Genomic DNA, 26,878 nt, shown 5'->3' on the forward strand with positions numbered 1-26,878 from the left:
TGGTTGTTTTGTATCTGTGGTCATGTTTTGTATTTGTGTGGTTGTTTTGTGTCTCTGTGGACATGTTGTGCGGTTGTTTTGTGTCTCTGTGGTCATGTTGTGTGTTTGTTTTGTGTCTCTGTGGACATGTTGTGTGTTTGTGCGGTTGTTTTGTGTCTCTGTGGACATGTTGTGTGTTTGTGCGGTTGTTTTGTGTCTCTGTGGACATGTTGTGTGTTTGTGTGGTTGTTTTGTGTCTCTGTGGTCATGTTGTGTGGTTGTTTTGTGTCTCTCTGGACATGTTGTGCGGTTGTTTTGTGTCTCTGTGGACATGTGTGTTTGTGTGGTTGTTTTGTGTCTCTGTGGACATGTGTGTTTGTGTGGTTGTTTTGTGTCTCTGTGGACATGTGTGTTTGTGTGGTTGTTTTGTGTCTCTGTGGACATGTGTGTTTGTGCGGTTGTTTTGTGTCTCTGTGGACATGTGTGTTTGTGCGGTTGTTTTGTGTCTCTGTGGACATGTGTGTTTGTGTGGTTGTTTTGTGTCTCTGTGGACATGTGTTTGTGTGGTTGTTTTGTGTCTCTGTGGTCATGTAGTGCGGTTGTTCTGTGTCTCTGTGGACATGTTGTGCGGTTGTTTTGTGTCTCTGTGGTCATGTTGTGTGTTTGTTTTGTGTCTCTGTGGACATGTTGTGTGTTTGTGCGGTTGTTTTGTGTCTCTGTGGACATGTTGTGTGTTTGTGTGGTTGTTTTGTGTCTCTGTGGACATGTTGTGTGTTTGTGTGGTTGTTTTGTGTCTCTGTGGTCATGTTGTGTGGTTGTTTTGTGTCTCTCTGGACATGTTGTGCGGTTGTTTTGTGTCTCTGTGGACATGTGTGTTTGTGTGGTTGTTTTGTGTCTCTGTGGACATGTGTGTTTGTGTGGTTGTTTTGTGTCTCTGTGGACATGTGTGTTTGTGCGGTTGTTTTGTGTCTCTGTGGACATGTTGTGTGTTTGTGTGGTTGTTTTGTGTCTCTGTGGACATGTGTGTTTGTGTGGTTGTTTTGTGTCTCTGTGGACATGTGTGTTTGTGCAGTTGTTTTGTGTCTCTGTGGACATGTTGTGTGGTTGTTTTGTGTCTGCAGTCATGTTGTGCGGTTGTTCTGTGTCTCTGTGGACATGTTGTGCGGTTGTTTTGTGTCTCTGTGGACACATGTCTGTGTGTAGCAGGACACAGCGCTGGTTGTGTAGGGCCTGTGTGAAACAGGAAGTGACAGACAGACACACACGTGTGTAACAGAGCCTGTATATGTTTTATTTAGTACAAATGTTTCCACATCTCTGAGCGAGGGGCGCTGTACAACTTCTGCCACATCAGAGGTGATTGTTTCGTCTCCAGGTGGCGACAAAGGCCAGCTTATGCCGCTAACAGTCTCTCAGAGCGTCCGACCGAAGCGAGAGGAGGACACACACACACACACAGGTCACTGTGGTGACGTTAAACCACACGTCAGCTCACAGACTCACACAGGCTGTGGTTAGACCGCGCCGCCCGCCTCCCGCCTCCACCTGGAGCCCCGAGGACGAGCTCCCGGCTCTGAAAGACCAGCTCCAACAACACAACGACACCGGGCTCTGCCCTGTTTTTATTCATGTAACACACACCAGCGGCTGCAGGGCTGTGACCGGCGGGGCCGAGGGTCCGAGCTCCAAATATACAGTTTGAAAACCAAAATATTCAAATGTGACGACCCCCGGCCGCCGACTCTGCAGTAGAAACAGTGAGGTGGACCGCTCGTCTGCTCAGCTGCTGCCCGACCCAGACACAACCACAGACCCACACACAGGCCGAGAGGAACCAGACCCACACACAGGCCGAGAGGAACCAGACCCACACACAGAGGACAGAGGAACCAGACCCACACACAGGCCCAGAGGAACCAGACCCACACACAGGCCCAGAGGAACCAGACCCACACACAGAGGACAGAGGCTCTCTGAATGTTGGTCATGTGACATCACGGCTTCCTGCTGGTTGAGGGCGGGGCTTTTAGTTTCTCAGAGGGTGTTTGGGGTTCATCATACTTCATGATGGGGGTCCTGATGTCACGTGGCGGCCATGTCTGGGGTCACACCAGCAGCTGAACAGACTGTTATTTCAAATATGATCAGAATTAATTTAACGTGCAGCTAGCGTAAACTCGCCCTGAACGTCCTGCTGCTGCTTCGGGCCGATTCTAAACACACATCCAAAAATAAAATATCACATTAATAAAGTTTAAAAACTATAAATCACGCAGCAGAGCACGGCTGCCCCCCTCCGGGTATGGCTTTAATGTCCTGATGCTGACTCAGCACATGCTAACGTCTGGCCCGCCCTGCCGTCCCGACACCTGAAGCCACGCCCACCTCCACGTTCAGGTCGCCTCACAGAAGCAAACTATTGATCAGTTCAATCAGCTGGATGGAAAACTGTCGAATGTAACCACTACAGAATAACTAAGCATTAAATACAGATTAATCTGGATTAAATCCTCCTCCTGCAGGTTTCTCAGATGTTGTTAAATCATTTTAAATGAACCCTGGAGGGAACAGTCAGGTTTCTCCTGCAGCACAGAGGAGGCATCCAACAGCTGACTGACGGCTCCTGACCGCCCCCTAGTGTCTGATATGATTTTTGTTGTCACTGTTTTCTCAGCAAATTAAATGAATTCATTTTTATGTATTGGACATTTTAAAACTCCAAATTTAGACACAAAATAAAATGAAAAATAATATTTATAGTACTTAGTGTAGTAGTAATTAATACTGATAACAATTATTAGTAAATTTACATGTCATATTTTTTACAACCAGCTGATGTCACTTTAATTTGCACAGTAGATATTTTGTAGTGGTTCATTTTCTTGTTTCTCTCAAAGCGTCTTCACGCTGAGTGAAGCTTCTTTTCTCTCCTAACTTGACCTCTGACCTCTCTCTCTCTCTCTCTGCACTTCCTCTGACTCTCTCTCTCTCTCTCTCTCTCTCTCTCTCTCTCGACACTCTTCACCTGCCGGACTGAGCGCGCTCCAGCGTGGCGTTAGACTCTCTCAGGTCAGCAGACGTCTCTGCTGTCCTCTCTGTTAGTTTGCATACATGAGCACATACACAGATGTGCAGTTTACATTTGTGTTATTTACTTATTACCCCCCCCCCCCAACAAACACACACACATAAACCAAGCGACACATGTCCACCGACAGCCCTCCGTACATGTGGACCTGCTGCACCAGCAGTTTGAAGGATGGAGTCAAAACATCCTCAGAAAAAATAAAGTTTGCTAGCTTTGCTGTTTTTAAATTAATTATGATATTTTCTTCAGTGAGCTGCTGAGGTCACTTAGACCCGGTTCACACTGGAGACATCAATCCGGCTAGAGCAGGATTCGGGCCGTATCTGGATATATCTGGATTGATCTCAGTCCACCTCTCGGAGGTGGATCTAGCTGGATTGGCTTACATCTGGCTCAGGTCTGAACACAAATCCAGCTAGCGACGTGATACTTCCGGCTCACGGGGACAGTGTCCGGGTCGCGTACAGAAGCCGCATGTAAACAACCGTCGAAGTCCGACCACAGGAACGGAACAAAAGAACGAGCGACACAGGACAAAAAAAAAAAAAACTCATGACACATGCACACATGGTCCACGGCCTGAACGGACTCTGTATATTACGAGGCGCCACCTAGTGGTTTGGAGGACAACAAACAAGCCGGGTTAAGGATTGAGTGTGGACATGTGTGTGTGATAGCAAGTTTTGAAAATAGGTCTGAACGTATCCAGCTTAAAAGCGATCTGGATTCAATCCTACTCCAGCTGGACTGACTTATCCAGTGTGAACGGGGCCTGAGTTTTGTTTGGGCAGAGCTAGCTTAGCTACTTTCCCTTTTGTTTCCAGTCTTTATGCTAAGCTAATCTGTCTAGCTTCTGTTTGGTTCACTGGGCACGGTGATGGCAACGTTTGACCTGCTAATGTAGTGAGCTAAATGCTAAAGCTGCACATTCTGTGTTAGCGTTACAAGAAGCTACACATGCCATAAATATTACATGTGACGCTGTGTTTTAATCTTTAGTGTCTGTTTTTCTGAGGATCTTTGGAGTCCGAGTCCTGACGCGTCCTGATAGCTGCTGTAAATACGGCCGTCTCATGTTACACATTTAGCACACCCACTCAGTACAAGAAGAATATGATCATAACACTATAAGGTAACTTTGCTAACGCCCCGTCCGGCTGCGCCGCAGCTCCCATCATGTGGCCCAGCCCTCTGATAGCCTCATGCGTTTGACCGACGGGCTGTGGCGCTCCTCCTGGCTGGACAGAGGTCTGAGGAGGAAGCTGTCGTTGCCATGGTGATCCTCGCGATCCTCGCTGCCGTCATATGAGCTCCCACAGCTGGACGCACTGTCGCCCGGGGAGTGCCCGGTTTCGTGGGGGCCCCGGCCCGCGGTGGAGTAGCCGGCAGTCGTCACGCAGCCGCCACCGATTCCAAGCCCCCCACTGACCATGGCGGCACTCCGGTCTCTAGGAGGCGACGCCGGCTCGGACTTGATGTGGAGGTTCTGATGAGAGGACTGGAGGTTCAGGTTGGAGTTCTGGCACAAGTTCCTGAAAGAAGACAGATGATCAGAGGAAGAGTCCTGGAGGAAGAGTCTCAGATGATGGACAGACCGGCTCACCCCATGTGACTGAGCGCCGAGTGCTGCAGGTTCTGCTGCTGCTGCCAGCTCGCCACAGACCCAAGACCAGAACCACCGAACCCAGACAGGGAGGACAGGTCGCCTCCGAGGGAGAACTCTGAGAGGGGAACAGATCAAAACCTCGTCAGCCAGGACGTTCTACAGCAGCTAGCAGAGCTGAAGGCGGGCGGCGGTCACCTGTGCCGTAGGAGGAGAGCGCAGACGGATAGCCGCCCATCCCCTGACCCGGCAGGGTCTGAGCGGAGAGGGAGAGGGCGGGGGTGGAGAGCGTCTGAGCGGTCTGGGAGTGATTTATTCTCTGGTTCTGCAAAGAACAGTCAGAACTGTCAGACACAGGAGGAGCAGCAACAGCTTCAAAAGCTGCAGCGATGATGAGTCAGAGCGAGCAGGAAGAGGAAGAGCTGCCATAACTACCATGGTACCGTGTGACTTAGGATCTACTCACCAACATAAAGTCAATGTCGTCACACTGCAGAGCAGCATTAAGACACAAACTGTCATCAGTCTCTGTGCATGAACTCATAACTCAGTAACAGCAGCCGAACTGAAACACTCACCACAGCCGGCATGTTGCTGCACTTGTTGGCGGGCGGCAGCAGCGTCCTCAGGTCGGGCTTGCGGCTCATGCTCATGGACGGAGGACTCTTGTCCTGCATGCTTTTGGAGACGCCTCCAGGAGACAGCAGGCCGGGGGAGGTGCAGTGGTTACTGTAGCTGCCGTTTCCTGGTGGGAGAGGAAGGGTTAAAATCATTAACTGGTGCTCTAACCCGTTAATCAGTTATCAATGCACAGAGATTATTTCAGTGGTAAAGACACAGAGCAGCATGTTTGTCTCCCCCTGCTGGAAGGAGGAGTGACTACACCAACACACTGTGGACACATGCTAACAGGGCGAGCTGTCCTCTGACTGGGGACAGAACCAAAACCTGTGAGAGAAGGGCTAGGCAAACATAGCATGGTTGGCTCATGCTAAAAGAACCAGCCCTGGTGCAGGTCCACGCTGTGGTGGAGGTTCTGGATTAGAGCTATGCTAACTCAGCTCGGTTAGCTTACTCTGAGATAGCATCCCTCAGCTGGTTGTTTCTGAGAACAATTTTTCTGTCATAGATTTACACAATAACAACATTAGCTAGCAGGCTAACACAGATTAGCATTACTGCTGTTAGAAAGGCTGCATTTGGAGTAATCTGGATATTAGGATTTTATATAATAGGACAGGAGCTTGTGAGCCTGGGTCAGTCCACAGCTAGCAGCTCAGCTAACTGATCACATCAATACAAAGTCAGAGTCTTACCCACACTGGACACCACAGAGCCGGGCAGCTCCGAACCCATCAGTCCTGCAGACACACACAACGGTCACATGTTTAACTTCAGTATTAAATGATGTTTTTCTAATCGTCCTTCGTGAAGGTTTTGTTTGTTTGTTCACCTGCGTTGCCGCCACTGGACGGCCTCTGAGGCGACATGCTGCTCCTCTGCATGGACGAGTGTGAGATGGGCAGCAGGTTGTGGTTGCTCAGAGCGCCCCCTATGCCCTGGTGGGAGTACAGCAGGCCGCCGGCGTTGCTGCTCGGCATGGACACGCCCATGTCGTAGGTGGAGGGAGGCAGACCCTGCTGGAGGGAGGAGACAACTGTCAGTCAGTCACATGTTCAAATATGTTAACACACACACACACACACAGACACACAGACACACAGACACACACACAGACAGACAGACACACACAGACACACAGTGTGTCAGACGTACGCAGAGTCTCTGTCTGTTGATCATCAGGTCGATGTCCTCGTTGATCTTGCGGTACTTGTCGTCAGACTCTGGGCTCTGGCCGGCAGAGTCGTCGGCCTCGATGTCGGGGCTGTCGCAGCCGTTTAACCCTTTTTTACGCAGAGTCTGTTTGAGAAAACAAACACACACACCTGTGTGTTTAGTTTGTGTAAATGTGTGACAACATCTGAGGAGATACAGAGCAGGATTTAGAGGAACAGAAACACTGCTGTCCACAAGAGGGCGCCGTCTGAGCAGGCATGAAACCACAGAGACTCCACACACACACAGAAAAATGCCACCAGTTTGTGAGCCAGTGTGTGTGTGTGTTTGTACAGTATGTGGTTTGGCTCTTGGTGGCCTGTTTCAGCACTTCACAGCCCATTAGTCCAGTCTGTCACTGCGACACACACACACACACTGGGAGCAGCTATCCCACTCATCCCAGTCATGTCCACCTGTTCAGCTGTACAGAGGAGGAGGAGGAGGAGGAAGTCAGCACCATGCAGACCGCCGGCTGGCCTGATGGCCGTAGAAGGCTATTTTTTGCTCCTGTGCTCTGCAGCGTTTCTCCGTCACTCCGACCCGCCCTCACAACCTGTCAGTCTGGCTGCTCTATTAAAACATAACACCGACTCCACTAGCCTGCTTTCCCCTTCACACACACACACACAGACACACACACAGACAGACACACACACACTCAGACAGACACACACACAGACACACACACACACACACTCAGACAGACACACACAGACACACACACACACTCAGACAGACACACACAGACACAGACACACACACACACACTCAGACACACACACACACAGACACAGACAGACACACACAGACACACACAGACACACAGACACACACAGACACACACACACACACAGACACACACACAGACAGACACACACACAGACACACACACACACACAGACACACACACACACTCAGACAGACACACACACACACACAGACAGACAGACACACAGACACACACACACACAGACACACACACAGACACAGACACAGACACACACACAGACACACGTCTTCAACCACCTGAGTTCACTCAGAGCTTCACTGCTAGCTTCAGGCTTTCTAACAGGCCAGACTCAGTAAAAACTAAAAGTCCTGTCCTCCTCAGCACCCAGCAGGAAGCCATGATGGAGTCACATGTGAGCAGGAGTCACATGACTTCACACACAGTAAGAACAGAGTGGAGAATACAGTTAATTCATGATTTAAAATACTCAGTGGACTCTCGGCTGTTCCCACACTGACCAGCAAAATGTGTGTGTGTGGGGGGGGACAGCAGTTGGTTGGAACAGCTTCCTGTCCTGGCACTCTGAGGGGAGACAGCTGAGGGGGGGAGGACACTATAATACCCCCCCCCTCACTGCTTTGCTTCTCTATTGATTTTTTCTGTTTAGCTTCCACTGCTCTTTTTTCTGTGGGTGGTCTCCTGCTGCATCATGGTGTGTGTGTGTGTGTGTGTGTGTCTGTGTGTGTGTGTGTGTGTGTGTGTGTGTGTGTGTGTGTCCACTGCTCCTGCTCAAGCAGCAGATGGAACTTTCGTTCATATTTAGAGCCACATATTTGCAGGACCGAGAACTCTGCACACAGACAGACCCACAAACGGAGCAGAACACGTGGGGTTAAAGAGTCCACTGTGGTTAAGATCACACCTCAGGAGGTGCTGCTCCACAACACAAAAGCAGCCCTTTACTTTGTTCAGATAAACCAGGTTGGAACACTCAATCCAGCAGCAGGGCTGAAAGCTGTGATTTGACAGGTGAAATGAGCACCTGCCACCAGCAGGGGGTGCTGACTCACCACTCAACCAACACTGGTAGAAGCAGAGGCTCCGACTGATGTGTGAATTTAATTTGTTTTTAATTCATCAAACTGCACAGACCTGTTCCACTGAGGAATAATGAATAAAACCTGATTTTATTTCACACAGTTCATCATTTAGCATGTTTATATCACTAAACTAAAACTACAGTTTTACAGAACATGATGTTGTCTTAGTGATGACAATAGTTATCATGCTAGCTAATCAGAATCAGATATACTTTATTGATCCCTAGCTAAGTTTAGCTAGTAAATAACATTGAAAACATGTCAGAGAACAGTGGAGGCTATGTGGTGCTAACTGCAGTTCACCTCACGGCCACAGGTGTCACTGTTAGCAAAGGATTCAAACAGCTATTCAACACAACTGTTAATGTACTTTTGGAGAATATTAAGTTTATTTATTCCAAATATTCTTGAACTTTTATGTGAGGACGTGAAGACGAAGAGGAAGAGGAGGAGGAGGAGGAGGAGGAGGAGGAGGAACTAAGACTCAGCCACTCTTCCTATTCTTTATTTTCCTCCCGTGGCTCACACAGTCCTACGTACACACTCAGTCATTCACAGCAAACCACAGTCTCACACACACACACAGCCCGTCATGGCTATTCTTAGCTGTGTTCTGGGCTATTTTTAGACCACTACCGGTTTCCAGTCATTTAGCAGGGAGGGATCTCAGCCAAGACAAAGGAACTGGACTAACTCTGCGAGCATATGTGAGCGTCAGTTTCATCTGTTTCTAATCTGGCTACACACACAGACACACACACACACCGGCTACACAGCGGGCGAAAGCAAAATAAGGTTAACAGAGTAAAAAAAGTGAGGAATGCAGAACTCCGGTTTAAAAATAGCAGCAAGGTTCCCACAGCAAATGAACACAGGACAATACTCTGATAGTTATCTGGCCTGTAGCGCACGCACGCACACACACACACACACACACACACACTAACAGACACATGCCAACATGCCACATGAGAACAAAAAAAGAAAAAGATGGCCAACACAAAGGAGCCTCTCTTCTTCTGAATTCCTGTCTGGCAGATATTTCATTGGTTCAGAGCCTTTTCACAGCTATGTGGGCGCACTGTCATCCAACACCCCTCACCCCCTCACACACACACACACACACACACACACACCGATACACTCCTCCACCAGAGAGCAAAAACACACTGGTCAACAGCAAATGTGACCTTTATTTATTTATTTTCTCCAACATTACAGCTAAGATGAGTCCTGGAATATCTCTGACCAGTTTCTCTGTGGTTCCCCCTCCTGTATCCACACACACACACACACACACACAGACACACACACACACTGAGCTGTAGGGTTAACTCACACTATACATTAGAAAGAGTGTTAGCATAGCTAGCTCACAGTCATTGACTCGGTGGCGGATGCTGCTGTCTCTGACTCACTTCACTCGAGCAGCCACAGAGTGCAGTGGAGCTGCAGGGAGGCCTCCAGCAGTAAGTAACCCGGCTGGGTCACAGTGTGCGGACACACCGCGGAGAGAGATGAAGAGGCTAACCAGCTAAACAGGATTAGCCCTAGATTACAGGGGATTACACAGTGCCTAAACCCTGGCTCTGCTGGGGCCAGCCAGGAGGCCACGGTGGGCCGCGTGGAGGGGAAGCTCAGGTGTACACACACACACACACACACACTCAGGTACATGTGCACAAACACACACACGGAAACACACACAGGCTTTCTTCCATTTACGTTTCAGTCCTGAAACTTCTTGTTACCTCCTGAAAATGATCTGATAACCCTCCAACAGGCATCAGTTTATAAACTATGTTTTTCCCCTTATTAACTCCTCGTTTGACCACGATCACCATTTTTACAGGAAATAAAAAGACTTAGAGTCGAGCGGCTTCAAATGTGACCACGGTGTCATGGTGTGCTTAGTCCACGAGCACCGTGAGAGTGTGTGTGTGTGTGTGTGTGTGTAAGGAGTGCACAATAACAAGTGTACACACATGCTAACACCCTTACATAAGTCGAAGCAAAACAAAGATCAGCACAGCGAAGTACACTGTTTATAACAAATATCAGCTGTGTGTGTGTCTGTTTGTGTGTGTCTCTGTGTGTCTGTGTGTGTGTCTGTGACTCACGTCCACGATGTCAGAGTTGGTCCTGCTCTCGTGCGGCTCGTTGTACTCGGTGTATTTGAGCAGGACCTTGTCCATGTCGGTGCTGGCGTACTGGAACAGCTTGTTGGTGCTGTTGAAGATGATGAGGGCGATCTCACAGTCGCACAGCACGCTCAGCTCGTACGCCTTCTTCATCAGGCCAAACTTACGCTTGGTGAACGTCACCTGGAGGACAGAAACACACACTGTGAAGGTTCCACCACTGAAATACATCAACAACAACAACAACAACAACAGGCGGGACGTCTGGAGGAGAAGGTGGACAGAATTCCCGGGATTTCGGGCAGAACTCAGGGACACTGTGTGTGTCTGTGTGTAATCACAAGTTGTAGCATGGTGCAGTCGGGGGGGGGGGGGGGGGGGTGATGAGGAGGTCAGTCGTGCCCTGTTGGTGGGGTCAGGAAGCACATGTGCCTGCATTTCCTGTCATAACAGGAAGAGAGGAACCGCTCCCCCAGACAGGACCTGAGTGTGTGTTCTTATGTGTGTCCCACTGACAGACAGGCTGCAGAGCTGCTGCTGCTGGTACATCACACACACACAGACACACACACACACACACAGACACACAGAGCCGTCACCAGTCTGAGGAAGTACAGTGTGTCTGTGTGTGTGTGTCTGTGTGTGTGAGTGAACATAAACTCACAAAAGAACTCACACATTTATGAAAAAGTCATGTGACATCTACAAGAAGATGTTATCATTAAATCTGTGTATAAAGTGATAAATTCAAAGGAGAACACTTTATTTCACCCCTCATGGTGTCTGTTGTCATGGCGACCTGCGTGTACTTACATGTCTGTTTCGTTCGTCCATGATTCGCGCTATCTGAATCTTCTTCCTCCCCATCTTTGCTACTCTTCCTGTGCTTCTTCCTCTTCCTCACGTCTCTTCCTCCTTCTGCAGCTCCTCCTCTGTGTCTCCAGGTACTTTCTTCACTTCTTAATCCCCAAACTGACGGCTGAGTCCTGCAGGAAGAGAAAAACACAAAGTCAAGAGCTGTGTTAACAAGGTGACATGCCAACAAGACTTTACACCGACGACACACACACGCACACACAGACAGACACACACACACAGACACAGCTGAGAGAATAAACAGGTTTTTATTTTTCTGGTGTATCAGGCCCACACAAACATAAAGGTTGGAGTTTAGCGGCCTGCACGCTCAGGCAGGCAGCGCGGCCGTTTGCATGATTCCCTCTGACACACCCAGAGACGCAGCTTCCTCAGGGGGTTAACTGTTCACAGAGGAGGAAGTGAAACAGCCGGGCACATCAGAATGCAAATAATAAAGACAGGAGCCTGTCCGAGTTTAAAACAACATCTGCAGGTTCAGAGACGGGAACCTCATCTTACCCGCTCGCCAGCGAGCCTCCTCTGTGGGCGGAGTCAGGGCGGCGGGGGGCTTTGGTTGAGCTTTGTAAGGCTCTTACAGCCGTCAGCGTGTGCGGGAGCTGCAGAGCGGCTGAACCTCGTTCCCCTCACACCGTCTTCAGGTTTCAGCTGCTCAGATATCATGTGTGTGTGTGTGACTAATGTGTGTGTGATGAACCTGGAACCATGTGGAAACACACAGCAGCCACATGTCTGACACTTTAACCATCTCATGTCTGACTCACAGGGACACATCAACACAACATGTACAGTGCACGTGCACACACCGGTCAACAAATGGAAACAAATATGAGTACTGTTACCCAGAGGTCATTACATCATGGAGGACGGATCGTGCACGACTTCCAGTTTGAACACAGCATCTCTGACAGCTAGCATGTAGCAGCTAGCATGTAGCAGCTAGCATGTGTGTAGAGGACTGTTGTGTCTCTGTGAGGACAATATGAGCATAAAGTCACTTTGACTGAAACAAACTGATCAAAGCAGAAAAGTCTTCATGAAGCAACAGACACAGAACTGACAGCACTTCCTGACTGGACTCTGATTGGACAGAACTGACAGCACTTCCTGACTGGACTCTGATTGGTCCACGACAATCCAGAAGTCTTGTACGAATTGGTTCCTGTATAAAGTCATGCCTTTTTGTTGCAATACCATTAATGACCACTGGTGTACTTTAGAAAGTTTTTTTAAATCTGTTCCACACTAAAACAACGTTAGCAAAACAAGGCTAATGAGCCATCGAGTTTAGCTTTGGACTTGCAGGACACATAGGACATCATAACAGGATATGCGAGACAAAAACAGGTGTACAGTCCCTTTAAGACATGGTGCCTTCAGTCCTCCTGGGAGAATGTGATATTTTCTGTTACTGTCAGACTCTGAACAAAGCTGTTGTTAATACTTTGTGTGCCACAGGGCATGAAACACAGGACGTAAACTGAGGGAGTGTACCCGTGTGTGTGGGCCATGTGACCTGTGTCTCACTCCTGAAGTGGAGCTTAAGAGCTCAGATCGCCAAGTTAACTGGATGTTCACACATGCTGAGACGCACACAAACACAAAAACACACGCGGCAGGTTTTCTTGGCAGCTCCTTCTGCCGTCATCACAGAGGAGGCGACGACAGAGGAGGCGTCGCCCCTCAGGCGGCTCAACCGGAGAAAGAAACGAGGATTTATGAAGACAGGATGAAGGTGTGCGCCGTCTGAACACAGGCGTCATTATTAAAAAGATGAGACTGAAGGATGACAATTAATTATCTGTGAAGACGTGAAAACAAACAAAACACTCCTGCAGGGTCGCTCAGGCCTGAAGTAAACAAACACTCAACAACACAGGTCAAAGATAAGTCAAGAACAAAAACATTTCCACACTGCAGGAAGCTGCAGCTCAGACAGAGACTCTTTGAGTGTTGGTCATGTGACTGCTGCTCACATGTGACTCCATCATGGCGTCCTGCTTGGAGATAACGTTCTTTATGGCTGATGCTAGCTCAGCATCATCAGACACTAAGCAGCCCTGCAGAGCTGTGAGCCTCAGCCTCACCGTGTCACCTCTTCATCACCTCCTCTGTGGTGACGGCATCGACGACGTGTTTTGCCACAACAAACCATCAAATGAAGCGCGGCTCTGTTGTGTGACAGCATCAACAGCAGCGAGCAGCAGCACGCCGGCCGCCGAGCGTTACATGGATGTCTGGTGTGTGAGTCACTGCCTGTGAGCCTTCCTCGACACTACAAGGCTCAACGTGGTTTAAATTTAGAGCGCTCGCAGACAAGCACACTCAGCATGTTGTGGTGAAGAAGAGGGAATTTTAGGCCAGATGGCGGCATGAGAGCTGAAGATTACGTAAAAAAAAGAAGGAAAAAAACAATAAAAGTCCTGCCTGAGTGCGATTCAACGCAGAGTTTGATCTCTGATGAGATGATGGCAAATCTCCACCCTGCACACACACACACACACACACCCACACACAAACCTCCCGGCTATTTATAGACTCAGAGTAAAAAAGAAGGACTCCAAAAATAAAGGAGTGAACTTTTTACCCTGAACAACAATACGACGTGTTTCTGGTTCACAGACAGAGGAGCCACTGTCGAGCTGAGCAGACGAAATCAGCCGCCTCACGCTCTCCTCAGCTGCTCCCTCACCAATTATTTTCCAGACCTCACAGACAGGGTGTGAATGTGTTTGCCTATGGCTGTACATTTTCTGTGTGTGTGTGTGTGTGTGTGTGTGTGGACACAGCAGGCAGCAGAGAGCTAATAAGTGACATGTGGCAGTGCCCTTGTATTCCTTGGCAGGACACTCTGCATGTCTGAGAGCCAGAGAGGGTGGGGGTGGATGGGTGGAGAAAGCGGGGGTGAGATGGGTGAGGTGGGGGTGGGGGTGACAGGCAGGAGGTGGATGGACAGCTGTGAATGGCGCCCCATGTGACTGAGGTGATTTTTAGATCTACCAGGAACTGATTGATTTGTAAACAACTGACAGTTAATAGGTCATTAAACATTTCTCCTTCCTGTCACATGATCAGTCAGTGTGTTCTGATTGGTCAGCTCCATCATTCAGAGAGCAGTGTGTGTGTGTGTGTGCAGAGTAACTCAGGTATTCAGACAGAGATCAGCTGCAGGAAGCTGCAGGTCAGAGACTCTCTGAGTGTTGGTCATGTGACTGCTGCTCACATGTGACTCCATCATGGCGCCCTGCTGGGTGCTGAGGAGGGCAGGACTTTTAGATTTTACTGAGTCTAGTTGGTGTGAAGTCTGATTTTTAAAAGAGAATCCAAAACTGAAGCTTTAGTCTTAACCATGTATCACACGTGATGCGTTTAAGGACCATTAGTACATCCAAAGACTCTCTGTCAGAGAGCCAAGCACCTTTTTTAAGCTCACATTTGTCAAATTATTGTCAATAAAACCAGCTGAACAACAGCAAACAGCAGAGACTCTGTTTCAGGTACAACAACTCTGACGTGGCAGCTTATTAATGACGTTTTATAACAAATACTCCCATAAAAAAACATGTGCTGCCTACATTTCCCACGATGCAATTCAACCCAAGACCCCAGGGTCACAGACACACAAACGCACCTGCAGAAGCTGCTGTATGCTAAAAAAAAACATAACGAGTGTTCACAATCTGATTGGACGGCTCTTAAGACAGGCTGTCCAATCAGATTGTGAACTGGTTCGTGAAGTCTGACTGTAAGACTTCAGCTGCGTGCAGGTCAACACGGAATTCCACCTTTAAGGAACACAGGGTCCAGATTTCCAGGCATACAGGAACGCACCCTTGTTAAAGTGGCCATTTTTACCATGTGACAACTGCTCATTTCACACAACAACACAACAACATGGAGCAACAGGAGAAGAACAAACAGGTGTTTTTTCACTGCAGGAGCAGTTTGGCTGTTTAAGGGTTAAACTTTGATGATTGGATTCTGATGGGTTAAAAACACTTTCAAAGGGAGACTGGAAGGATCATTATTACCCGCTCACCTAGTGAGCGTGGCGATTCTTACATCACAATGGTGCTGATGGGGAAGTTCCTGCAAAGTATCACCTCAGTTCCTGCAGTGGAAAACCTGAAGCTAAGCCTCCCAGGGTGTTAGACCCAAAAGAAGGTCTGAAGGAACCGTTGAGTTCCTTGGAAAGTTCCTGCACTCTTCCTACAGATGAACTGACCACCGAAGAGAACCTTCAGGGGGAACTTGCGACTTTCGTGCTTTTGACACGTCAGTCTGATTTGTTTAATCTCCTCAGGGCTTTGAGTCCCGCTGTGGAAATGCAAATGTTGTGGAAGCTATTTTAACCACACTGGAAACTGTTCATGGATAAATAATTAAAGTTCCTGGAACTTTTGCTTGAACAGCAGCTAAAGAGTTGTCGGGGAGTCGTGCAAGAACTGTGACAACAAAGTGTCGCATCAGCTGTGACAAACAAATTACTGATTAAAGCTCCTTTTAAGGCCTCGGCTGTGAGACACAGGGAACCTGATCTGATCCGCAGGGCTTGGTTTTAGGGACGCCTCTCTATAAACAGCCTCTGACTCACTTTGTGGCACTGAACCACGCACTCAGCAAGAACCGCTGAAGCCCACCACGTCTCCACGGGACGTTTCTCTATACGTAAAGAGAGAATATCTCCATCATTTGGTCTCTTCAGCCCAGAAATTACAAATAAAGAAGCTACAAGCTAATGCTACACTAACTATAGCACGGTCACATGACCACAACATCAGCACCACCAGGTTTACCAGAGCACACACTGAGGAGACAGGAAGTGCTAACATGCTAACATTCAACCAAGCGGCAGCCTTCAGGGCTCAGACTTGAAGCCCAAGTGTCAAAACTTGTAGTTCACGCCGCAACCACTGGGGGCTGGCTCCAGCAGCGAGTCATTTCCCATAGACTCCCATGTTAAAATGGCCGACTTCACAGCAGAAATGAACATGTTTACAGCCTGGTACAAAAAAGTGTCAGTTGTACGAGGGGTGGATTTTTTTACAACTCACTCGTTTTAATTATATTCAGACTTAAAATTATGCATAATTATAGGCGTTGAGTGACAGGTGGTTGCTGTATCACAGCACGAGTTTCCTGCTTCCCCGACATGCTAACATTCAGTGAGGGGGACAGGAAGTGCTAACATGATAACAGATTCATTCCTGTCTGTCTACATTTGCAGCTAAAACATTTTAAAAACTGGTCTTTGATACATAAACGTCACGGTGTCCGCTTGTTTTCTGGGGGGTCATCACTAAAGTTCCTCCCCGGACCCTCCAGGTTCTCAGTGCGCCCCTGCTCATCAGCTCTTTCTGGATCAATAAGTTTTCCATCAACAACAAACTTTCTCCCGCTTCTTACCTGAGCAACACGCGCACAAACACGCGCGCTGTCGTTCCTCACGAGGCAGCGTGACGCTGAATAAAACGTCCCGGTGTCTTCCAGCAGTCTCTGCCCGGAGGAGGCGACCTGCCCGCGGCTCCGCGCAGCCCGCTAACCGCGCCGGAGCTCCGCCGCTGGGAACAAACTGATCCACAGCGAGCCGAGCCGAGGACCGGAACACCCGCGGGACCAAGTCCTCCACAAAGTCCGGAGTTCTGCCGCGTCTGTTTGTTTCCTGCTGTTTATCAGTCAGCAGGCGTGTGAGCCCATCACACACTCTCTGTCCTCACACACTCTGTCCTCACACACACTGTCCTCACACACTCTGTCCTCACACTCTCTGTCCTCACACACACACTGTCCTCACACACACACACACTCTGACAGCAGCTTACCTCCAGCTCAGCCCCGCGTGTCTCCGTGACTTGTCTCTGCCGCGTGTGTCCGTCCAGCGGTTCTTCTGTCCATCCGCGAGTCTCCTCCTGGAAGCACGCGCCAACTCAGGCTGTCAGCGAGCACCTGGACGTCAGGAGGCGGCATCGTCACGCACACGCACACGCACAGGGAGAGAGACGCAAAAAGTCAACAGACAAACAACAACAGATCCAACATACAGCAGATCAACACAGATCTAACACACATGTGCTGTTTAATGTTGAAGTCATTTATTTTCAACAGGTTTTAAGCTGTTTAATGTCTGCGGGCTCTCTGCTGCCCCCCAGCGGAACCTGTGGAAGCTGCAGCTGAGTGATCAGAGCTGCAAACATGAACCTAAACTGTTGATAAACCTTTATTAATAAATCTCAGGTGTATTTGATGTATTGATCACTTTGTCCTGTCTGACACTGTTTTACATAGATAATTAATAACAGATCATCTAATCAATACCTTGGTGCCTGTTTATATCCAGTTTTCTGTCCACTCTTTCAAATGATGTTATTAATATTATATATTAATTATCTTAAATCTGAATTATTCTAAGTACCTCAGAACATGTCAGACACAGAAACACAGACAAATAAGATTATTCTAGTGAATCGCCTCTGAAACACGCTGACTGTTTGTTTCAAGACTTTTCTAAAGAGTTCAAACATTTTTCTCTTTTTAATGTAACTCTGCTGACTGCTGGCAGTCGGGGGCTGAGTGAGGAGCTCCTCAGGGGTCAGTGTTTGCTCCTCTTCACTTTCAGTTTGTCTGTTTTCTTTACCCAGCAGCAGACACACTGATCTGGAGCCATGTCTGAGTCCACGTCTTAGCCTCTTTCAGCCCCCCCGCCCCCCCTCATCATCATCATCATCATCATCATCATCATCATCATCTCCTGCTACACCTCAGTGCCACGTGATGCTGCCTGATCTCTGAGGTCACAGCTCCTCTGTCTGTGTGTCTGCTGACGATTGGACAGATGAGACGACGTCTCACAGGAAGTTATGAAGACAGAAAACAAAGAACAAGCAGAGACCGAAGCACACTCTGAGCAACCCCTGTATTATAACCGACCGTCAATATATCACATTAACACTGGGTTCGTATCTGTTTTAGCCCCTAATATAATGTTATTATTATAACATGGTGTGTTCACAGTCCCTGTGTGTTCAGGGTGTTTCTGCTGCCCCCGTGTGGCCGAGGCCTGAACTGCTCCTGGTTTAACCCCATCCAGCCTGTTTTTGGAGCATGTTTCCCTCTTGTCCCTCTAACCTGCCCCGCTCAGCCCTCAGCGTCCTGTCTGTAACACACAGGTTTCTGCTCACTCACCAGCTCTCCGTCCTGTCTTCACCTGGAAGGGTCCCAGCAGCTCCAGCTGTGGGTTCGCTCTGTCGATCCTTGTCTCAAACAAGAACGGATGAATTTTTACAAAACAAAAAGTCGATAAAAGACGTGATGTTAAGCCAGACCAGCTGGCTTAGAGGAGAGGGGGCACCCAGAGCTGGGCAGCGTTTGGATCTGAGCTCTGAGCACACCCAGCAGCAGAGTCTAACCCCCCAAACGCCGCCCCCTCCGCCCCATCAGCACACACACACTCTCACACCCTGTGACCTCATGCGTCCCATGTGTGTGTGTGTGGATGAGCTGGTCACCTGTCGTTGTCACTCACTGTATATTTAGCTCCAAGGTGTCACTGATGCTGCCTGTGTGTGTGTGTCTGTGTGTGTGTGTGTGCAGAGCAGAGAAATGTGTTGCTGACACTCAGGGGCCTCTATGGGCCCTGGTGTGAGAGCCCAGGATTACTGCTCCAAAGACCGCCGGCTCTACACATTACAGAGAGAGAGAGAGAGAGAGAGATCAGACCTGCCAGCGTGTCCTACATATCAGCACCGCGAGCATCTGCTGGGCGGAGGATTACCCTCAGCTGTCCGCCCCTGTCAGCCCCCAGCCCAGGGAGGAAAGGCGGCCAGCGGCTCCCACTGACTCCCATGATCTATGGCTGCGCTGAATAACAGAGGAAGCACGACCCCTCCTCGTTTCTGCACCAAACACCACTACAAACGCTCTGTTTATATGTTGCCAATTTGTCTTTTTGTGGATGTAACATTTCTACAAAATGTCAGTTTGTTAGTGTGCACAGATACAGATAACAGTGACACCTGTGGCTGTTAGGTGAACTGCAGTTAGCATCCATTTAATTCATTCTGCAGTAGTTTACTGTAGTGTTGCATCATTATTAGGGCTGTGGAACTAGCTAGTCTTGCTAATTGGACATCGATTGTTACACACATTAGCATCGCATCATTTTTGCTTAAAACCCCACAGTGTTAGACTCGCGTTAGCTGATATATATGGACCACTGACCGCTGCTAACCAGGAGCCTCCATGCTAACTGCAGCTGGTCAGCGAGGAGCTGCTGATGGAGAGGAAACAGCTGAGGCGTAAAGGGTTACTCCACCTGAAAATAAATGCTGTGCATGAGCTCCTTCTCACAAAACACACACACACACAGAGGGAGGCGCCGGCTCATTGTTAGCATCTGGGCTCCGAGGAATGTGTAACATGTTCTGGTGTGTTAAGTTTACGTGTTTTAATGTCCCCACCGTTGGGTTGCATCCATCCTTTACCTCCCCCTGAAGAAGAAGTATGCTGTTCATTTAAACCCCCCCCCCCCTCTGTTTAGTCCTGTCCGACCATTTAGACCCGAGGAAAGGGAGGAAATGAGAAAAGGCTAACAGTGATTGTTTGTACTTCAGTCTGTCTTCAGGAAGCCAAAAACCCACAGAGCTAAAAATGAGTTATGGCAGATTCATGCAGAAAAATCCCTCTGAAACAAACACGTCAACTGAGCATGTGCAAGAAAGCAAGCAGACACATCAGAGAAGTAACCAGCACGTAGTCACCATGCAGCACCTACCTGAGAATACACTCCATACCAGCAGGGGGCAGAAGTCAACAACAACACAAACAACTCTACAAACAACACATGGTTACAATGAACCAGACCCAACACCCAAAGGGTTAAAAAAGTGGCTCCAGTGACTCAACCCACTTAAAGCCAGTTCAGTCAGTTCAGAGTTACCTGTCCTCCTCAGCTCCACCTCTTTGTCCATAGATGGAGTTTAGGAGGCCAAGATGGCAGCCGCGGCCTCGCACACACCGAGCTACCACACAGCTCTTCAGAACAACCTGCGGGGGGCGCCGGTGACGGGTCAGACTCCGGGGCAGACTGCAGGTCACCTGTTGAAACTCAGTTAGAGCTCTGATCGGGAAGCGACGTCTGACCAACACATCCTGTCTGCACTACATTTAACCTGAAGGGGGCGCTGACCATCACTGACAGCCTGATGTCACAACAAACAGAGATATTGTGATTATTAACCCTTTAAGCTGCATGGACCTCCCTCACTCCAGTCTAGTTCTGAGTAGCTGTGCTGTGGGTGAAGCTGTTTCCTGGTCTTTCAGTGACAGTGCTGCAGATTACAGCCAGAGAAGAAGTCCCGGCGCCCTCTGTGTGGGCAGGTGGCGTCGGCTCTGCTCGAGGTGTTGGAGAAACACAAACAAGCAAAGACAGGAAGAAGCAATAAGCTGAGCCTGAGGAGGAGCAGGTGTGTGTGTGTGCAGGGTTTTATTACTGCAGGCACAGAGACCCGTCTGTGTACGCCTCCACCTCACTGACACCGCTCCACACCTCCTCACACACCAGGTATGAGGAGGACGAGGAGGAGCTCCGTCGCTCTGTGGAGCGCTGGAGAGCTGCGGTGGAGCAGGCCGGGTGGAGCAGGCCGGGTGGAGCAGGCCGGGTGGAGCAGGCCGGGTGGCCGGGTGGAGCAGGCCGGGTGGAGCTGGGATGTCTGACAGATAAAGTTACTGTGAAAGCCATGAGCGTGTGTAAACTAATCCATCCTCAGCCAACTGCCAGGCATAGTCCACGATCCAGCGCATGTCCCGGGGCATTCTCTCCTCATGTCTGTGTCTACCCCACCACCACCACCACGACCACCAAACTCCTCCTCCATCAGGAAGTCAGCTGTTTAATCTGCCACCACACAATAATCAAACACAGGATCATCTTTCTTTTGTGAAGTGAATCAAAGCTCAACATTTAACACAAACCTAAAAAACACTCCCTGTGACCTACAGCTGCTCTCAGAGGCTCCACCCTTCAGAGGCCTGACCTCCGCTCAACAGTGAAGGTCACACTCAGGCTTCATAAATCACACCCGCTGTCCTAGAGAGGAGTCTTCAGATGTCTCCACCCATCTCAGACCTTCTTATAAATTTGTAGAAATATTTGTAACGATATTTTTTTACCTGGAATATTCTGTGTTACGGTGCGATGTAAAGACAGAGAAGCTGCTGTGAAGGCCCGCTGAGCGGCCTGACATGCTGCTCATTCTACAGCACAGCTCCAGAGGTCGCTCTTATGGGCGGGGCCAAAGGTCACAGCTCCCACCTGGACATCGGTGTCACGTATCCCGCTGACACACGACGAAAACATTCTGTGGGAACCGTTACCGCCATCGTCCACAGTGGGGTGGGCTGTCCCACAGAGTGACAACAAGCGAGAGGGGGGTGGGACAGCTCAGGTCTGTGCATGTTTGTGTTTTTTCATCCATAATTCTGAATTTTGACAGATTTGATCTTTTGATGTTCTAGTTTTGGGGAAATTGTCATTTTTAAATCTTTTTTTTTACACTGGCACACACGAGCCTCCGTACAGATCCCGGCAGTCAACGGTTTTCCTGCCCTGCTGGCTCGTCTCAGTCGGGGTCAGAGGTTAAATGTGGTCACATGGTCAGCATAGCTGGTCTAATGACTGACAGGTGGATACAACAAGAACTCTGACTGTTACTGTCAGACGGTTCAGAGGCGCCCGCTGCAGGAAGCGGAGGACGGCCCAGCAGTAAGGAGGAGGACACATGCTGGATGGTTCTCCCCACCTCGACCACAGCAGTCATAGAAACTAGAAGCATCAGTCAGTGTGGAGTCTGAGCTCATTTATAGTGTTACCCCAAACCAGGGAGCAGCCAGGAGAGGAGGGGTCCAGCAGCCCGAAGGACTTTCAGAACTCATCATCACAGATTACTAACAGGAACACAGGTGTGTGTGTGTGTAATCCCACAGTAGGACCCACAGGGGGCGACTGTGAGGTTGTAACTGGGGAGGAAGTGGCTTCGGTTATTTCTGGAACATGTGTTGCTCCAGTCCAAGAACCAACAGCTGAGCATGTGCCAGAGCAAGGGCGAGCGGCGATCACCGCGGCAACGACCAGATGCAGGTCCTGATCATCAACAGTGCTGCTGACCTTCAGCCTGAGCAAGCACACACACAGAAACAGACACACACACAGAGACACACAAACACAGACACACACACAGAGACAGACACACACAGACAGACACACACACACAGAAACAGACACACACACAGAGACACACAAACACAGACACACACACAGACACATACACAGAGACAGACACACACACACAGAAACGGACACACACACAGACACACAAACACAGACACACAAACACAGTGTTTCTCTGCCGTCACTTTCACTTCTCGCTGCTCTGACTGTGTAGGTCTTAGCTTTAAGTTGGATATTAGACAGTTCACTCTGAGTCCCTGAATACAATAGCAATATTTAAAAAAATATTAAAATTAGGAGACATTTTAAATTCTAAAATATTTGTCTTTTTCATATTTGTTTTGTTTGCTCACATTATTTTATGCTATTGCATCACTAGTTTGCTCCTAACTCCCAAACAGAATATGACAAAGTTTCTTTCATGGAACTAATGGCTCCTCTTTCTGATCAGCTGCTGTCATGAATGACTACCGCCATCTGGTGGACACCTGAGGAACTGCAGGAAGGATGTTGGAAACCGTTAAAATCACCAAAGTCCACTGGTGGTTGCTGTGAGAGGACACATTGACAGCAGCTTGTAAAGACATCGCCACACAGTAAAGCGAGCATTTTCCAGCTCCCCCTTAAGAGCCAGGCGCTGCTCAAGGTTTCGGTTCAATATGTAAATTAATCTTAAACAAATGATTGGTTATATGAACCATTCCATGCAGCTACCAGAGAACGTCTATGGAAAATAGTTAAGTTCTGTATTTTTGGACTGAAAAACATAAACAAAAGCTTTGCTGAAAACCAATTTATTATGTAAAAAATAAATAACACCTGCACATGTGAACTGTAAGTACAACCAGTCAGTGTGTGTGTCTGTGTGTTTCTCACTTCATGAATGAAGTCAAATAAAAGTCAAAACCTTTTCGCAGTCAGATCCGATCATGATCACTGACAGCAACAAAAAGTCTGAGATGGTCTTTGACACGTTCACTTACACAGAAAACTCAACGACACTTTGCTAATGTTGGAGACCAGCATGACATCAATGCCTCCTCCTCAGCAGGTGGAGCAAAATGGCCGCCGCAGAGCTCCTCACACAGTCCAGGACCGCTGTGTAATAAATCGAGTACAAACCTCCAGGCTGATGAAACAAACTCCGAGGGAACGTGTCGCTCAGCTTCTACCACGGATGACTGATTCAGAATGAAAATCCCCCAGAAGTCGTCATCAGGAGTCCTCAGGAGACATGATGGTGAGGAACTCCTCCTGGTTTACTGTGAACAGGAGCCGCGCCCGGTCAAAGGGAAGCTTTTCTTATTTCATACTCTGTGTGCACGACACATCATAACTCATGACTTACTTTCTCCGTCTCCATCCGTGTCGAACTCGTCGATCATGCTGCGCAGCTCCTCATCGCTGATGTTCTCCCCGAGCTCTCGAGCGACTCGCCGCAGGTTCCTCAGGCTGATTTTTCCTGATTCATCATCATCAAACAGCTTGAAGGCCTTCATGATCTCCTCCTTCGGGTCTCGCTCCAAGATGCGGTCCGTCACTACGGAGACACACTCAGCAGTGTGAAGGTGGGCTGACGTGAAATTTATTTCATCATGTTTGCAAACTCACCGACTTCACTGAAATCCTCAAATGTTATCTTGCCGTTCCCCTCCCTGTCGTAGTCCTTCAGGATCTTCAGAACGTCCACCTTCTTCACTTCAAAGCCGAGGGCGCGCATGGCCACCTGCAGGGATGTATTCAGTTAGGAGCCAGCACAAATATATATGTATATATATGGAATGATGAACTCGCCTTCAGCTCGTGGTAGTCGATTTCTTTATCTTTGTCTGTGTCAAACAGCTCGAAGGCTTCTTTGATTTCATGTTTCTGCTCCTCCGTCAGCTCCCTCCTCTTCTTACGCTTAGTTTTATCTGCAGCGAGCTCTGGTCTGAAGAGAGACACGTACACAAACACATCAGCTACTACACTCAATCACCCAGCAGACATTAAACACCCTCAGTATATAGACCATGTCACACAGACTGGGCAGAGGAGAGGAATCCTCAGGCTGGATTTACCGAACTATGAACAGATAAAAAACGTTTTTGGCTTTTTATTTCTTTTAGTCATTCAGTAGCAAATAATCAGATCAAACAATTATTACCCACAATTCAAAGCGTAAAGATAAACCTTTGTCACGGCCTGTAACATCCAATAAAAACTGAATAAAACTTTATCTATTAAATGCTAGCTAACCGAGTAATATTTACATTCATATCATCATTATTATAATTATTATTATTACTTTTAGCAGTAGTATTTGGGGTTTCTGTGGTTAACTTTAGTAAATAGGTAGCTGTAAGTGTTTCATGTGTAATTTGTAAAGTCTCCAGGATGTTTTAACTGTTCGCATCTCTCATATCACCAACAGACAAACAAAGCGCGTGCAATAATGAGTGATGTGTCTCAGAATTGACTAACTTGCATTTGAGGTGACTAATTAATAACCTTAAGATTTACAGTCATAGAAACAGCTAGCTAGTTAGCATCCCCGTTTAGGTTAACGGCAGCCTACACAGCGGATAACAGCCAAACATGCTAGCAGCAGCTAGCACTGGCTAACGCGAAGGAGCTGGCGTCCGTGTGTCGGTGTTAACAGTAAATAACGAACAGACTGAAGTCTTACCGCAGACTCAGACTCATTCTGGCGGATTTAAAGGTTTAATACTGAACGTTGATGCAGCTAAAACACAACAAATCCGTTTCTCCGCGGTCTCACCGACACTTCCTATTGGCCGCTGGTCACCGGGCAGCAGTAAAGAGCTCTCTGATTGGTTCACGTCCTCTTCTTCTTCTTCTTCTTCTTCTTCTTCTTCAGAAGCAGATACGATCCATGAATGCACCTACCGCTAGCGCCACCTGCTGTGTGTGAGCTATTTCACACCCCAGACATGTTTATCCATTGAAATCATGAAACTTTTCAATTAAACTTTGAGAGGAGTGTTTTTTATTCAGTCTTTTATGATTAATCATTTTGATAATGTCTTTTTATTAATTTATTTTCTATTTATTTACTTTTTTGTATTATTTGTTATGATTTTATTTGTTTGTGTTTTAGTTTAGTTACTTTGGATTTGATCTGATGTGAAAGATGCAACAGAAATAATTCTACTGATTAGTTTTGAAGCCAGTGCTGCTGCTGAGGCAGCTGAACATGCTGTTTCCTCCACACGTCAGTCGATGAATCCTTTGGACAGACGGACCTTCAGCTCCTCTGTCGCCTGTTTGTTGTTGTTGACCCTTGATGTCCTTTTCACCGCTATCATGTGTTTCCCACAGAGCGTTCTCACCGGCGGTGGCGGCGACGCTGTGTGAACTAGGTGCCGCCAGGTCTCTGCTTATCTCAGACAGCGTCTCCTGTTGGACATGTGTCTGCTGAGATAGAGCTGGGTCTCAGAGAGCCTCCTCCAGGCCTCTGCTGCAATCAGACTCTGAACCACGCCTGCTGCAGAGGATCTGCTCCCTCATGTGTACTTAAAGCATCATAATGAGGAAGAGCTGGGTGTGACCGTGCACACATTTGGACAGTATTGTCTTTTAATTATTTGTCTCTGATTTATGTGTTTCAATAAAGTTTAAATGGAGTTGGCAAACCAAAAGAACATTCAGGGAAAAGAAGGCGCTAACATGCAGGAGCAGGAACCATCATCATCTGGGGAGCATGAATGTGTGATTGTTTCCCTTTCTGTCCTGAGTCTGACCCCCGTCTGTCAGACACAGCTCATGTTTCAGGCCTCCTCTGTCCTCTGGCCTTGAACCTGGTCCTGGGGGGGGGGGGTTATAATGACCAGAGCAGGTATTTACCTTTTCCTGCACAGAAGCAGCTTTCTGAGGGAGTAAACAGAGCAGTTCCAGCCTCTGTGTGCGGAGGAGGAAGAGGAGGGTGGAGGAAGGTGGAGTCCTCAGAAAGCAGCGTCTGTTCCTGCGCTCACAGACTTTGATTCAGACCTTTCAGAGCTCCTTTGAAGGACTCAGAGCCCTGGGCTAGCACGACCTGACAGCAGCCTGGATGACATGAGATCACTGCTTGTACTTCCTGTTTCTCACTGAGTCTGAGTCATGTTAGCATTCAGCATCACACACTATGTTAGGATGTGTGTACTGCTGATGATCACAAACATGAGTTAGCTAGGAGGTTGCTATGCTAACATGATGTGTTTACAGACAGAGTAAAACTGCACACATCAGATATTCAGACAGCATCACAGCAGTAACATGAGCTCAGACAGAGTGAGCGCCGTGCTGCAGAGAGCCAG

At 48.4% G+C, this 26,878-nt stretch overlaps 2 protein-coding genes across 6 annotated transcripts; both read right to left on the minus strand.

Moving 5' to 3' along the window:
* Positions 1–3,932: 3,932 nt before the first annotated feature.
* Positions 3,933–18,765, minus strand: mef2ca (myocyte enhancer factor 2ca). Of its 5 annotated transcripts, none has more exons than XM_028417513.1 (12): positions 18,539–18,765; positions 17,179–17,302; positions 11,294–11,466; positions 10,460–10,663; positions 6,447–6,590; positions 6,124–6,307; positions 5,987–6,031; positions 5,249–5,415; positions 5,137–5,160; positions 4,869–4,995; positions 4,671–4,788; positions 3,933–4,599 (listed from the first exon to the last, which is right to left on the minus strand). In XM_028417513.1, the coding sequence occupies exons 3-12, from the start codon at positions 11,345–11,347 to the stop codon at positions 4,242–4,244; spliced, it is 1,425 nt and encodes a 474-aa protein (XP_028273314.1). In that variant the 5' UTR covers positions 11,348–11,466; positions 17,179–17,302; positions 18,539–18,765; the 3' UTR covers positions 3,933–4,241. The 5 variants fall into 5 exon arrangements, with proteins under 5 accessions (XP_028273314.1, XP_028273312.1, XP_028273316.1 ...); XM_028417511.1 differs by having other exon boundaries at positions 6,124–6,310; positions 18,539–18,764; XM_028417515.1 differs by lacking the exon at positions 5,137–5,160 and having other exon boundaries at positions 18,539–18,764.
* Positions 18,766–23,368: 4,603 nt separating this feature from the next.
* On the minus strand, positions 23,369–25,371 carry cetn3 (centrin 3). Its single transcript, XM_028418414.1, has 5 exons — positions 25,249–25,371; positions 24,375–24,510; positions 24,192–24,306; positions 23,929–24,120; positions 23,369–23,842 (listed from the first exon to the last, which is right to left on the minus strand). The coding sequence occupies exons 1-5, from the start codon at positions 25,263–25,265 to the stop codon at positions 23,796–23,798; spliced, it is 507 nt and encodes a 168-aa protein (XP_028274215.1). The 5' UTR covers positions 25,266–25,371; the 3' UTR covers positions 23,369–23,795.
* Positions 25,372–26,878: the final 1,507 nt, after the last annotated feature.

Source organism: Parambassis ranga, chromosome 12, assembly GCF_900634625.1.
Source record: "Parambassis ranga chromosome 12, fParRan2.1, whole genome shotgun sequence".
NCBI classification, from domain to species: domain Eukaryota; kingdom Metazoa; phylum Chordata; class Actinopteri; family Ambassidae; genus Parambassis; species Parambassis ranga.